General features: G+C 43.7%; 1 protein-coding gene across 1 annotated transcript in view; it reads right to left on the reverse strand.

The window, feature by feature from the left end:
* Positions 1 to 14,789, reverse strand: part of Slit3 (slit guidance ligand 3) — a gene marked incomplete in the record, with an annotated part of 641,662 nt that overhangs the window by 67,460 nt on the left and 559,413 nt on the right. The window contains 3 exon segments of the mRNA XM_008830158.3: positions 7,628 to 7,699; positions 8,292 to 8,363; positions 9,043 to 9,111. Of these exon segments, the coding sequence (XP_008828380.1) occupies positions 7,628 to 7,699; positions 8,292 to 8,363; positions 9,043 to 9,111 (213 nt within the window).

A 14,789-nucleotide genomic window follows, 5' to 3' on the forward strand; every position in this document is an offset into this window, starting at 1 on the left:
GGTTGCCTCTTCAGAGGGGGGAATGTTAGAGTAGCAAAAAGCCCCATAAAAAAATAAAAAGGAAAAAGAAAGAGTACATGAAGTTGTCAGGAAAATGTGATGGGGAGATATGGGAGGAGTTGGAGGGGAGGGAGTGGGTGGGCATGGATTTGATCAAAACACCTTATATGCATGTATGAAATTCTCAATAAATTTTTTAAAAAGTAAAATAGGTGAGTCCCAGAGATAGTCTTGAACCCAACACATTCCCCTACCCAGCCCAGCCACTGTGGTTTCCCGAGTTAGTCACAGTGTCTGACGCCACTTTTTTCAGCAGTGGTAAAGCCAAATTCTGTCCAGAGCAACATCACGACAGAAAGTGCATAAGAGTTGGAGGAAGTGAGGGGAGTGCCACATAGCTGTGGCATTCTGGAACTCTCAGCAGCTGGGGCTGCCTGCACAAGATCTGCACAAGACCAAGCCCATCAACATTCTGTTATGGGTGTGGGTGAGGATAATGGGGCCCCATCCCTCCCTGAGGATTTATAGGTAGTCTACAGTTGTTTGGAAGGAGGCACTCCCTTCCCTGAGGATTTATGGGCTGCTGGAGGAGAAGAAAACATTTTCCATAGTGGTATAGCCCCTGGTAAAGTGCCATGCTCCTGTAAATAACCCCCTCAGCTGTGCTCCTGGAAGCAACTCTAAGGAAAGTCATTATGTCTCTCTCTCTCTCTCTCTCTCTCTCTCTCTCTCTCTCTCTCTCTGTTCATTACACATCAATTATTCCTTAGGATACAGACATGAAAGTACTTTGAAAGGGGGCTAGTTAGTTGGGAAGAGGAAGGGGATCAGTGAGCATGGTGAGGCGACAAGTGAGGCTAACACAGGTAAATATGGTCAAAATACATTCTTCATACATATACATGTACTAAAAAGTGTCACAACGAAACCCATTATTATATATAGTTAATATATACTAATCAAAACATAAAAAAATACAGATTTCTGAGCCCTCTTGCCATCCTCTGGGTCTAGAGTGGATTCTGAATGTTCCCAGATGTGCTAATGCTGCTGGTCTTGGGACCACATTTCAAAGGGGGAATGTTTAGGAAGGTTTCTCCTATTGCTTAAGCAAGGGTTTCATTAAGCTTCTGAGCAGGCAAGAACAGTCCTGGGTGATATGGGTGGGGTAAGAACTAAGGTACTGAAGTCAGACTGCCTGGGTTTGAGTCCAGGCCCTGAAATTCTGTGGTGATGGGAGCAGAGAAACTTAAGCTCGTCCTTCCGTCCTCATGTCTCAGAAGGAAGAATCTCAGCATCTACTTGTGGTTGCAGGTGGTTTCCACGATGGGTTGCTCAGCTTTAAGGTTATCTTTCTGTAGCAGCTTCTCTGTCTATTGGCAATCACCCTTCCTAGCTCAGTCTAAGAGGTTTGGGCTCCTGGGTGGAGTCACAGCCCACATCTGAGCAGTGTCATATGGTGTTTTGACATGCTGGCAACAGAACAGTCTCAAGATCTCTTCTGACTTGCTCCTGGACTCCAACCCCCATTCTCCCAAAGCACAGGAAAGGACTGTCCCTGAAGTTCCCTTGTGGACCTAGAGGCTCCATCCATCAAAGAGGACCACAGTCATCATCAAGCTTCTTATTAACATTTCATCACCCAGGAAGATTAAACTCGCATCACAGAGGAAACTGAAAATCAAACATCACACCCAGAGCCCAGAGGACACTTGTCCCAGGCTACTATCTGATCTCTGAACACAGTGTCTCTCTGAAACATCACTTACAACCCCTCTGAAATTGCTTATAGCATCCCTAAGACCCTTCTCTGTTTAAGGCATTTGAGCGTCCATCATCTGGCCTCTTGAATCTTTGTGTGGCTCCTGTGCACATGCACATGTTCATGCTTTTTCTCTTACTAATCTGTTCATTGTCCGTTCATTTCCCACAAGTACACTTATACCTTCAGAGGGGAAGTTGGTGCTTCCATACAGGGACAGTGAGAGACATTTCAGGGATTCCCTCTAGAAAGCAAGAGGGAGGGGGGTGGGGGGAGGTTTCATTTTGCAGGATGGTAAGCCACTAGAATGAAACTTTTCAGTCCATCAGGATGCCCTGAAGATTGGAATGAGAAGGACTGCCTGTGGAGTCCTTCTCCAGGCAGGAGAGAGGGCTAAGGGGCAAGACAGCTGCACTTCTAACAATATCTCGGGCACCTCTGTCCCCAAGCCCACAGACATTGCTTACCCTGAATTTTTCAGATACTTGAGTGATGTATTCAATGTTTTTATGCCTAAGGCGGTTTGAGTAGGTGTTCTCTGTATTGTTAGGAAGGGTCTAATATACCACTTGTTTCATAAAGAGAGGATGCCAGACCCTCAAGGCCTCAGATAATACAGGACCCACTGCACGGCCTGCACAGCAGAGGCACTCAGTCAGCCACGATTACTGTTACTGTCACGCCCTCTGCTATGTTCTTGAAAATATTCTGGGACGTGTCCTCTTAAAGCACTTCCTTTCTAGAGTAGAAGCCTATAAGTACAGATCCCGCTAACTTGAAGGTAGTAGTAAGTCCTAGGATTGTCTCCAGACTGGAAGAGAAATATAGTGAGCATTGGCAGAGCGGGCCCAGTCCTCCATCCTACCTCACCCTCAATTCTGATCAAAGGCCTCTCTGGGCCAGGATGAAAAGTCTTCAATTTAAAATCAGCCATGCCCCAATATTCTAGTAGAGTATGAATTGTGTACAGATAAAGACAGGTAATGGCCGGGCTGGGGAAGGAGGCAGAATGTGAGGAGAAAGACCTCAGGCTAGAACCCCAGGGGTGTTCCAGTCTTGTGTCTGCCTATACTTGTGATCTGGCCATATACTTGTGCTTCTCCCAAAACTGCCTTTTAGCTGCACCTGTAAGTTTCTGTGGGTTCCCCTGTATACTTGTCCTTTTAAAAAGATTGTGTGTGTGTGTGTGTGTGTGTGTGCATACACATGCGTCCAGGCACCCATGGAGGCCAGAAGAAAGTGTCAGATCCCTTGGAGCTGGAGTTACAGGTGGTTGTGAGCTGTACAGTGTGGGTGCTGGGAACCTAACTCTAGTTCTCTTTCATATTCTCCCTATCTAGAATGTTCCTCACTCCCTTCTCTATGTAGGTAAGCCTCACTGGCTTCTCTATCTCAGCTTTGGAAATAGAAGCTAAGGAGTGACTTGGAAAGCAAATAGTCCTGGGTTCAAGTCCCAACTGTATTAACTTGGGTAAGTCACTTAATCTCAGCCTCAGTTTACTCACCTGGGAGATGGGTGTGACAGTGGCACATTCTTCATGGGGTGAAGCATGATTATGATAATGTCATTGAAGCACTTGTCCCTGTGGGCAGTACACAGAGAAGGCTAAACCAACCCCAGGGTGATATTTCTGAAAGGTTTTTTTTCTCTCACAGAGCCTTGAGATGAGCAGGCTGGGGGATGTGCCTTCCCTGCATCCTGTGGCTCTTCTGTCAGGTGTTGTCTCGGGTTGCAAAGCTTCTCAGTGTGACTGTTTGCCCTCTCCAGAGGTCAGTAGTTCTGTCCCTCTCACTGTTCCATGCCCTACAGTTTTGCACTGTAGCTCTTCATTGTAGGTATTAGGAGAGGACAAACAACTGAACAAGTTATTAAACCTTTCTGTCTCCTCATCTTAGATAGCCAAATTTGGACAGGAAAGTCACCATGACTACTTCTTTATTGCTGAAATGCCTGCTAAATTTTTATCTGTTTACTTTTGGTTTGGAAGTTTCCAGCCTGTACCATGGTCTGGAGGCACAGGAGTCACCTTTCAGCTCACCAGCAGCCTTCACTAATGGTCCATGCTCCAGAGTGGGCTGGGCTTGCAGGTAAGACAGTGAGGTCCCTGTGGGGAAGTTAACCAAACAAAGGGCAACTGGAGTCCTTAATGGGAACATTGTAGGACGGCTTCACACTGTCCTAGGGCCTCATGGGTACGAACAGCCCAGTCTTACTTTTGGGACAAGGAGCTGGAGATCTGAAGGATGATGAATGATGAACCCAGTCTCCCTAAGCACACGCAGGGACAGCCTTCCCTGCCCTAACTGATTCCAGGTGTCCCTATGTGGGGCTGGAGAGTGACATTTAGGACCACCCACATACAAGGCATGTGACTCCGTGTGGGGCAGAGATCTGTGAGGTCACACAGATCCCCAAGAAGGACAAGAATGCTCTCCACTGGTTGTTTCATATCTTAAGGGAAGAAGCGAAAACATTTTCTTTCACTCTGTTTTGTACCCAGGAGCTCCTGACTACCATCTCGTCTTGTTATCTGAAATGTACACACACACACACACACACACACACACACACACACACACACACACACACACACGTGTGTGCATGCAGATATACACAGATACTGATATACACACATAGACACAAACACATAGATATATACAGAAATAAAGACACAGATACAGAGGAAATAAACACCAACACACAGATACACAGAGAAATACACAGATAAACATGTACATATAGACACACAGACATACATAAACACAAGACACAAATATACATAGACACAGATACATAGATATCCACAGAAATACATAGAGATATACACAGACACACAGAGAAACATACAAATGTACACACAGATATACACACAGACACACACAGAGATACACCGGGATAACACACACAGATATACACAGACATACACACAGATACACACATAAACACAGAGCTATACACACACAGATATACACAGACACACACAGATACACAAAAACGCACAGGGAGATACACAAAGACACAAACACAGATGCACACAGAACCCCCAATTCCCAGGTCTTATCGATTTTCCATGCCTTTTCAGGGTTTTATCTGTGGCTAAACTTCAAATCTTATCCTCTTCCTTGTGCCAAACAGTATCATCTCTGGGTCTCTGATTATTTCTGACATTTTCATCAAAATGACGAAACCCTTCAGAAACAAAAAGAGAGCATAGAAGTGCTCAAATGCCACTGCAGATACTGCCAATGTTAACTATAAACCTGACCTGGGGCTGCGGAGATGTAAAAGCACTTACACACAAGATGAAGGCTTGAGTGGGGATGCCCCGAACCCACAGAAAGCCAGGCACAGCAGTGCGGGTCTAGAATCCTGAAGCAAGAGGATAGGAGGGACAGGAGAATCCCTGCAGGCTGGAGGGCCAGCTAGCCTGGCACACAGCAGTGAACAAGAGACCCTGTCTGAAGGTGAGACTGACATCCGAGGTCGTCCTCTGACTTCCAAATACATCCTGTGGCACACTACACCCGCACTCACACACATGAACATGTACCCATGGAAGCACACAAAAACACATTAAAAATAAAGGAAGAAACTATCTTTTGCCCAACTCCCTAAACTCTCAGTATGTTGTTGTCTCCATCTCTGCTGAACCGTGCCTTACTTGTTAAGGCGATGACTGTTAATTTGTAGCCGGTTACCAGGCATTCTTTACTTGTTCCCTAGTCTTTCATCATAGGTATAAATGTTTACAAGACATAATTAAGTTAGGCTTCTTTTTCCTGTACGTTCCAAATAGCCCTTACCCACAATGCTTCCAGTTTTCCTCTTTATCTCTTCAATAACTGCACTTTATTGACTGGTTGTATCATCATCTCCTCACACACTTCCCCAGTGTGGTCCTTGTAGGTAATGTTTAAAATTTAGGTTAAAAATAACAACACAACAAAGACCTGAATTTATAGAACCTTTCCCTCATTTTGTGTTATTCTTTGACATAAATTCCGACATGTATGATTACTAGCAGAAAGGACACAACTATCATAAAAATGCAGCCCATAAACACTGTTATGTTTCCTGAATTGGCCCTTATGCAGAAAATAGTTGCTCCCCACTGAGGTACTTGGTTGGACTGAGAGGCTCTAAGATCCCTTTTTATCCCTGATCCATTGATTCTAAAATGCTGCTGCTAAAGCCTGCTGACTCTTCATTTAAGAAGCAAGCGCCCTCATGCTGAATGTAGGCATGCATGCCTGGTGACCTCATGATGGTAGTGGGCCTGGGGTGGGACATACAAGATACCAAGGACAGGGAAGCCCTGGGCAGGCTGGCAATGTTCACGTCATCAATCCCAGCAGACAGACAGATGGACAGGTAGATACTGTTTCTCTTCCTTTGCGCCTTTGAGTTGTCCCTATGACAATTAGTCTAGTCTTGAACCCATGCACAGAGATTTTTAAACTCAGCAGGTCGCCACTCATGGCATCCACCCATGCCCAGCGGCATTAGACTGGGGACTGGGATGGATAGGTGATGAAAGGGGGAGCTGGTCTAGCTTTGGGCCCTATAAGTGAGACCAGCCTATCCACCATGGCATTCAGCTGGAAACAGGGAAATGGTTTGGCTGATGTTTCCCAAACTCCCCAGAGAAGGTGGATAATAAATAAGTGACAATAACAGATTGCACACTGTCAGCACGGGCACTTTTTTGCCCCTAGAGAATTGATTTTTAATAACAGCGCAGATGACATGTGGCGGGAGTTGTCGCTGACATGGGTGTTTTGCGGGCCTTAATAAATCACATCACTCCAGAGCCTCTGGAATGAACTGGATTACTGGTGCTGTTTGTTGATGTCTGGGACTGTGGAAAGAGTCTTGGAGCACTGAGGCAAGGAGGGTCAAGTCAGCCACCTCCTGACTAATGGACTTGATCAGTTGCTTTACCAGCCAGGCCTCAGTTTCCCAATCTTCAAAATGGCCATTTTCCTCTCAAGCCCAGACCATTGTTGAAAAGGGTTAGGAAAAGGAAAGGCCCGGCAGAGCCCCATTAAGTATGGGGGGTCATTCTTACAGTAAGAATGGGCTAGAAAGGGAAGGTGAAAGGTTTAGGGGTGGGGTGGTATCTCTGCCATCATCAGATCATTTAAGGGTGACATGCAAAGGAACAAGACACAGCATCTTTACCAGTAAAACCGTTGCAAGGGAAAGGTACACCAGTGGTGACTGCTGGACCTGGGTTGGGGTAGCGTGGTGTGTCTTCCTGCTCTGGTAGGCCCCGATGTGAGGCCAGAATAACAAATGAATATTAATCTGTGTTTACAGTGACCAGAGCTGTGCTATGTGTTCTAGATGTAGCATCTCATCTAACCCTCCACAGGCCCTGGGAGGTGATTACCATCACTATCTCATTTATTTTAATTAATTAATTTATTTATTTATTTTTGGTCTTTTTGAGACAGGGTCTGCAGGCCCTGGGAGGTGATTACCATCACTATCTCATTTATTTTAATTAATTTATTTATTTATTTATTTTTGGTCTTTTTGAGACAGGGTCTCCCTGTCCACTATCTGATTTTTATGGCTGAGAAAACAAACAGTGAGCAGAGCCATGCTTGGAAAGCAGGTGTCTCCAGACCCTCTAGCATTTGTGTGTAGCTTATCTGCCTCAAGCTGGTTGCCCTCTACTCAGATGTAGGATAGGGCCAGGCAGGCAATGAGAGTAGACAGGCATGGAGGTTGCAGACTGTACAACTCTGTCTAAGTGGCAGCTTTTAAGTGGCACAAAGGATAGTGGGAAAGGGGGGAGCTCTGGGTACCTTCTTTTGTAACCCAGTACCAGATAAGCTGACCCAGGCCCTGCGACTCACAGTACACGGAGTGACCGTAATCCATTGAAGGCATGGACGGGGATGCATCTCAGCCGGTTGTAGCTCAGGATCCTGTGGAAAGGGAGACGTGAATCTGCTGGCTGCTCCTGTTCTCCTGGGTGCACTGTTTACATCGTGGACCCATCAAAGCAAATGGTTCCTCCAATTTTTGTGGTCTAATATATCGACAAAAACACTCTAATACAGAGGGAAAAGGAACTACTCCCACCACTCCAGAGAGGCTCCTCAGCTTGTTTACCAGCCCTGCCCTACCCCATGTTCCAGACTGCTAGCTCTCTAACCAGCTTTCCCACCACCTCCCTTCACTGTCAAATGATGTGTACTTACAACGTGCAGAGCTAATGGGAAATAAATGGGTCTGAGCAAAATATAATTGTGTAGGAAACCCTCCACTGAGAAAGAACACGCACACATCCCAGAAGGTATTCTGAAGAGAGCCTTCTTCAGAGGTAATTAGTTTCCAGTTCCTCCATCTGCCAGGCCCCTATCTCCTTTATCTGCCTTTTGATGACTAAGGTCTATCTTTCACTGGGGCAGCCACAGCCCTGGGGATTACTAGCTCATAGCACTTAATAACCAAGGGGATAAGAGGGAAGGATGGTCATGCCCATGAGCACTGAACATGGAATGTCGTGGTACTCACAGTGTGGAGAGGTGGGACATGTTGCTGAAGGTGTAATTGGTCAGTGTGACGATGCTGTTGTTGCTCAGGTCACTAGAAAAAGTAAAACAGAAGAGTCACGTTTGACTGTTCACGGCACCTGAGGGAGACTATGCCTAACTATCATACAAGTGTTCCATCTACCCTTCAATCCATCCAGCTACGACAAACTCATCCAATCATTTATCCACCTACCCCGGTCTATCCATCTATTCAGTCACCTATTTATCCCCCACCTACTTAATCATCTATCCATCTACCCACTCCCCATCCACTCCTCTCATTTATCCATCTGTCTCTACCCTTTCTCATGTTCATCTGTCCACTCATCCCTCACCACCCCATCCATCCACCCACCAAGGCACTCACCCAAATGTTCATTTTCCCATTCACACTGTCATTGCTCATTCATTCAACTATTCAGTCTCTCAATTACACACCTATTCATACACTTCATCCTAACAAAACATAACATATAAGAAAATAATTTCTCCTTATACCAGTATTTTTCTTCCCTGATCAATTCTTACCATCAACCCTCCAACTCCTCTCTCTGGGCAAATCCTAGCAGATCAGCCTGATCTGCTCCTCCCAGCTGCCTCTCCCTGAGTCAACCAGGATGAAGGTTGAGAAAGACTGCATCCACCTGCAGCACTGTTCTAACTCTACACCCCTGACCTGCCCTACTCCAGGAAGGAAAACATTAATGTCTGCCCAATGGCAGGCTCCTTACATAAGTGTCAGCTGTCGGAGGGTGGACAGCTCTCTGGGCACTGCGGTTAAGTGGTTTCCTTCCAGGTACCTGAAAGAGAGGTGCAGCGTGACTGGTCAGGTCCTCAGAGAAGAACTCCCTGACCCTCGGACTAGCCCGGCTCCCTACGTTACCTTCTCATAGTTCTTTCTATCCCCTGCCCCCCCTCCTCCCTGCCATACACACAGAGCACACACTACATTTGTCACCACTGATATTTTGTGTGATCATTAAATCAGTGATACTTTTCTCTATGAACAGATAAGTTTCATGATGGTAATATTCTTGGTAAAACTGCCCACCACCGTAAGGTTCTTGCATAGCTGATATATAGTAAGTACATAGTGCAAAGTTGTTTAATAAATCAAATGCTCACTTTATGCTTACACATCACAACATCCCTAAGTTGCAGCAATATACAGTTGAAGAAGCAAAGGTTCAGAGATGGAAAAGCACTTGCCCAGGGTTACACAGCAAGCAAGTGGCTGAGACAGACTTTGAACCCCGATTTCCCTGACAATTGCACACAGCTTCTATTGTGCTCCTGGAGGATGGTTGGGGAAGTGAGTTGTGAGCTGTCTTAAGAACTTGAATTCAGGTAGAGGGAGAGAGATGATACTCAGGAACAGGATGCTAGAGCCTCCAGGGAATAATCTGGGGAAAGCTGAAAAACAGTTATCAGAGAAGGAATATTTGGAGGCTGGAGAGATGGCTCAGTGGTTAAGAACACTTGCTGTTTTTCTATGGGACCCAGGCTCAATTCCCAGCACCCACATGGCAGCTAACAACTGTCTGTAACTCCAGTTCTAGGGGACCTGACACCCTCTTCTGGCTTCTGTGGGCACTGCACACCAGTGGAGCACTTACATACACGCAGGTAAAACATCCATACACATAAAATAAAAATAGTAAGATAGAAAAAAAGAAAAACAGAGAAAAGGATTACTTTAAACAGCTTGGGGAAAGATGATACTCAGGGCATCATTAGCAGAAGAGAAGCTGGGGGAACTGTAGGAAACCAGGCCCTAGGGTGAGATGAGCCTAAAACTTTTAAGTCCGGGCTACATTCTCTGCTAAAGGGAGGGATGCTGACAACAGTAGCTCTGATAATCCCGATCTTGCAGAACACTGCGAGAATGGCAGGAGAAAGCGGCCTGGTCATAAGTGCAGGCTCCTTGCTCTGTGAGAAAGCATCTTGGTCAACAACCCTTAGCTTATCTCACTTTCCTGAACAAATAACTCAGCTATCCTTGGCTAAGAGATTAGGCCAGGTTGGTTTACAGGGTCTCTATGTTCAGCCTCCTGAGAGACAGGACTGTTTTATGGTATCATACAGTGTATCTTTTAAAAAAAGATTTATATTCATTTATTTTATGTGTATGAAAGTTTTACCTGTATATATATCTCATATGCATGCAGTACCTGAGAAGACCAGAGGAGGGCAGTGGATTCCATGGACCTAGATTAACAGACAGCTGTGATCTGCCATGTGGGTGCTGGGAATTGAACTCAGGTTGTCTGGAAGAGTAGCCAGTGCTCTTAACTGCTGAGCCATCTCTTCAGCCCCCAGACAGCAGATCTTTATCTCTTTCTTTCCAGTCTCCTTTTAGCCAAACTGCCATCTTATTCCCTTTTTGCCCCCTTTTATTTACATCCTCCTCCTTCTCTTTATCCCTACAATGCTAATCAGTAACCTTATGCATCTTTCCTTTTTTTTTTTTTTTTTTCCATTCAGACCTCCAACAACCACTATATTGGTAAACTCTGTACTATCAATGTCTCTATGCTCAAATTAGTGCTTAAGGAGTGACTGTTTTGCAGTTGGCAACTCTGCTTACGTAGTGGGTCCAACCCTGGACAGTGACTGTTGTTGTAGACAGTATTCTGCTCTCAGGGGGCAACTAGAAATGGAGCCTAGCGCCCTCAATGCCAGTGTAGCAGAGAAAAATAACACCTCAACCCTACTAACCTAGTCCCTCCTCAATACTGTAAACATTTCCACTGAAAGAAAGGTGACCCAAAGGAAAAAAAATCCAACCAATGACCCAATTCCTGATGCAGAAGTCCCAACACAAAAACATGAGTAACATGAAAAACCAAGACTATGTGCCCACTGCAAAAGCAACCAATCCCAGAGTAACATCCCCCCATGATGAAATGCCAAAGAATTCAAAAGAATACTTGCAAATACATTCAAAGGAATGAAAGAGGACATAAATAATGAATTCCAAGAGAACACAAACAGTTGAATGAGATGAGGAAGTTAATACAGGATATGAAAGTGGAATTCAATAAAGAGAAAGAAATAACAGAAGAAAAACCAGACAAACTGTACTGGAAAGGAAAAATTCAGTAAGTTAAATAAAAAGCTTGGTGGAAAGCTTTACTAAGTTGGATCATGTGGAATATCAGTGCTTGAAGACAAGGCACAGCAAATGAGAGATTTAGTCAAGGATAATGGGAAATAACAACAATAGTACAAATGGAACGTGTGAGATCTTTGGAACATCATGAAAAAACCAAAACTATGAATTATGAGCAGAGAAGACTGAGCAGAATCCCATGCCAAATGCATAGAAAATATTCTCAATACAATACTAGAAGAAAAACGCCCAAATCTAGGGAGAGATCCATCCAAGTACAAGAGGCATACAGAACATCAAATATGACCAGAAAGGAAACTCCCCACATCATGTTACAGTTAAAAAGCTATATAATAGAACAAAGAAAGTGCAATGACAGATGCAAGAGAAAAACACTTAGCTACATATAAATGCAGGCCCATCAGAATAACAGCTGATCTCTCAACAGAAACTTTAAAAGTCAAAAGTGCATGGAATGATGTATTTGAAGTTCTGAGAGATCACAGCTGCCATCCCAGACTATTTTCCATGATAAAAGCAGCCTAAAGGAATGTAGGTCCGCTAAGCCAATACTGAAAGAAAGTCTTTGGATTGAAGAAACAGATAAACACATCCAAGCGACTACAGGGGGAAATATGCTAGAACAGGAGTTAAGCAAGTATTAGAAAAACATGAAACCCTACAAAAATCAACAAAATGACAGTAATTAACACACACATTCCAACAATAACTCTGAATACTAATAGTCTCAATTCCCCCAATCAAATGACACAGATTAGCAGATTGGAGTAAAAAAGAGAATACTTCTGTTTCCTGCCTCCAAGAAACATACCTCATCAACAAAGACAGACACTATAGTAGGGTGAAAGGATGGAAAGAGCTACTCCAATTGGAACTAGGAAACAAGCAGGTGTCACTGTTCTAATACCTGACAAAATAGATTTCAAAGTAAAACTAGTCAGAAGAGAGAATAATGTCACTTCATATGGATTAAGGAAACAATCCATCAAGAGGATATTACAGTTCTAAGCACTGAACATGGATACAACCAATTTCATACAACTACTACTACATATAAAATCATAGAAATAAAGAGAGTAATGATGTAGTTATCACTGTAACTGATTTTAGGTTATATTACAGAGTCATAGTAATAAAAAAAGCAATGGTACTAGCACAGAAACAGACACATAGATTGATAGAGGAGAATCCAGGACTGAGATACAAGCCCATGCAGTTATAGTCAACTGATGTTTTTTTCCCCCTCTTCCTTTTTTTTTTTTTTTTTTTTCTTTTTGAGACAGGGTCTTCCTGTAGCTGTTCATTAGTGCTAAGAAAACTAGATATCTACATGTAGAAGAATGAAAGTAGTTCCTTATCTCTTACCCTGCACAAAAACCTATTCCAAGTTTGAGAGATCTGAAACTCTGAAACTGCTAGAGGATAAAGTAGAGAAAACACTTCAAGATATAGGCATAGCCAAAGATTTTCTTAATAGGGCTCTAGTCACTCAGAAATAAACTACTGGCAAATGCAACCTCATGAAATTTTAAAAAGTTTCTGTACACAAAACAAAAACAAACCAAAAAGTCCACGTACAAAACCCCAGTTAATTGAGGAAATAGCCTATGGAATGGGAGAACATCTTTGCCAGGTATCTATATGGCAGAGGATTAGTAGCTGGAATATACAAAGAACTCAAACAAATAAACAACAAGAAAAAAGACCAATGAAAAATGGGCCAAGGACCTCAACAAGAACCCTCAAAAGAAGAAACATAAATGGCCAATAAATATTTTAAAAATGTGTTCAATATCCTTAGCCACCAGGGAAATGCAAATTAAAACTAAGATGAAATTCCATCTCACCCCCTCTTAGAATGGCTGTCCTCAAGAAAACAAATAACAAATGCTGGCTAGGATATAGGCTGGCTACACTGCTGATAGGAGTGCAAACTGATGCAGCAACCATAAAAATCAGTCTGGAGGTTTAGACATAACTACAGGAACCAGGATAATGAAAAGGAACCAGGGAGGTAAAGGAAAAGAAAGACCCTGAAAGAGAAGAACAGTAGGAAACAGGTGTTAATAGGGAGCTATGGATAAAATGGGGTTATTTTAAGGGGAGGGGGAAGGAAAGGTTATACTCTTAGTTTGTTTCTTCATTGCTGTGACAAAATCCTCTGCCCAATACCAACTTCGGGGGAAAGGGTTTATTCAGCTTACATCTCCCGAGTCGCAGTTCATCAGCTAGCCCAAGGCAGAAACTCAGGGCAGGAACCAGCAAGAAATAAATAATGCCTAGCTAATTTTAAAAAACCAGAGGGAACCATAGAATTCCAACAATCTACTGACAAATTATACAACTAGATCAAAAATGTAATGTATGTGTAGGCAAGGTTTATCTGAGAGCATTTGGTCTTTGCCTAAGCTTTATCTACATGGCATATGGTAATTAAAAGTACCAGACTAGTGGAACTAACATTCTTGGATGTTTAACAGCGTCACCTGTCCTCTTGATCAAGGAGGGGGGTCAACACAGAGGAAACATTTCCTCCATGCTTCCAAGCAAAGCCAGCCGTGGTCGAGCAGGACCTGACTTACCTTCACATAGACGGAACTGGTCAAAGAATGGAGCCAGAGGCTCCTCCCAAGCCCATGTGACCCCTGAGGAACAGAGCCTTAAACCACCTTAAGAGTAAAAAGGCATTGGTTTATCTGGGCCAATTGTAGGGTCTTAAACACCCAAAAGGAAAGTATAACCAAAGATTAGTGGGGTAAATATAATTTCTTTAAGAGTACATATGTATAGCTAAAGGCTACATAACAAGAAATAATGACAGACAAGAGATACCTTCCTTTGAGTTATTGGCCAGGGTGGCCCAAAACACTCCCAGACAGTAACCCAGCATAGAACAGGGAAAATGAACAGCAGACCCCAATCTTATCAAAAGGAATATTGACAACTGATTGCTGCTAGATGAGGAACAGCTGACCTTCCTAAAAACAAGTCTCTCTAGATAGGCTGACTAGACTCAGCAGATGGACAAGCACTGGGGAATGGCTGGGGGCGCCGACAACACAGTGGACAGTAACAAGGATGACAGAGTATATGGGCTCCAGTGTGTGTGTGGGGGTGGGTAACTATGGGAAGGTGCCATTTGGGAAGTGGGTATATAGACGAATAAGATTGTGTGGGATGTTCTGTATGATATACATGCAAAAAAATCAACAAATTTTTAAAAAAGTCATATTTGAGGAGGAAGCATAAAAATGTACTTCATGTTAAATAGTAGAGGTGATAAACATTACCAGTGAAATCTACCTGATGACTTTATATCCATACTCAGGTACTAAGGATCTGAGT

The sequence above is a fragment of the Nannospalax galili genome, unplaced genomic scaffold, assembly GCF_000622305.1.
Source record: "Nannospalax galili isolate Female #2095 unplaced genomic scaffold, S.galili_v1.0 scaffold1154, whole genome shotgun sequence".
NCBI classification, from domain to species: domain Eukaryota; kingdom Metazoa; phylum Chordata; class Mammalia; order Rodentia; family Spalacidae; genus Nannospalax; species Nannospalax galili.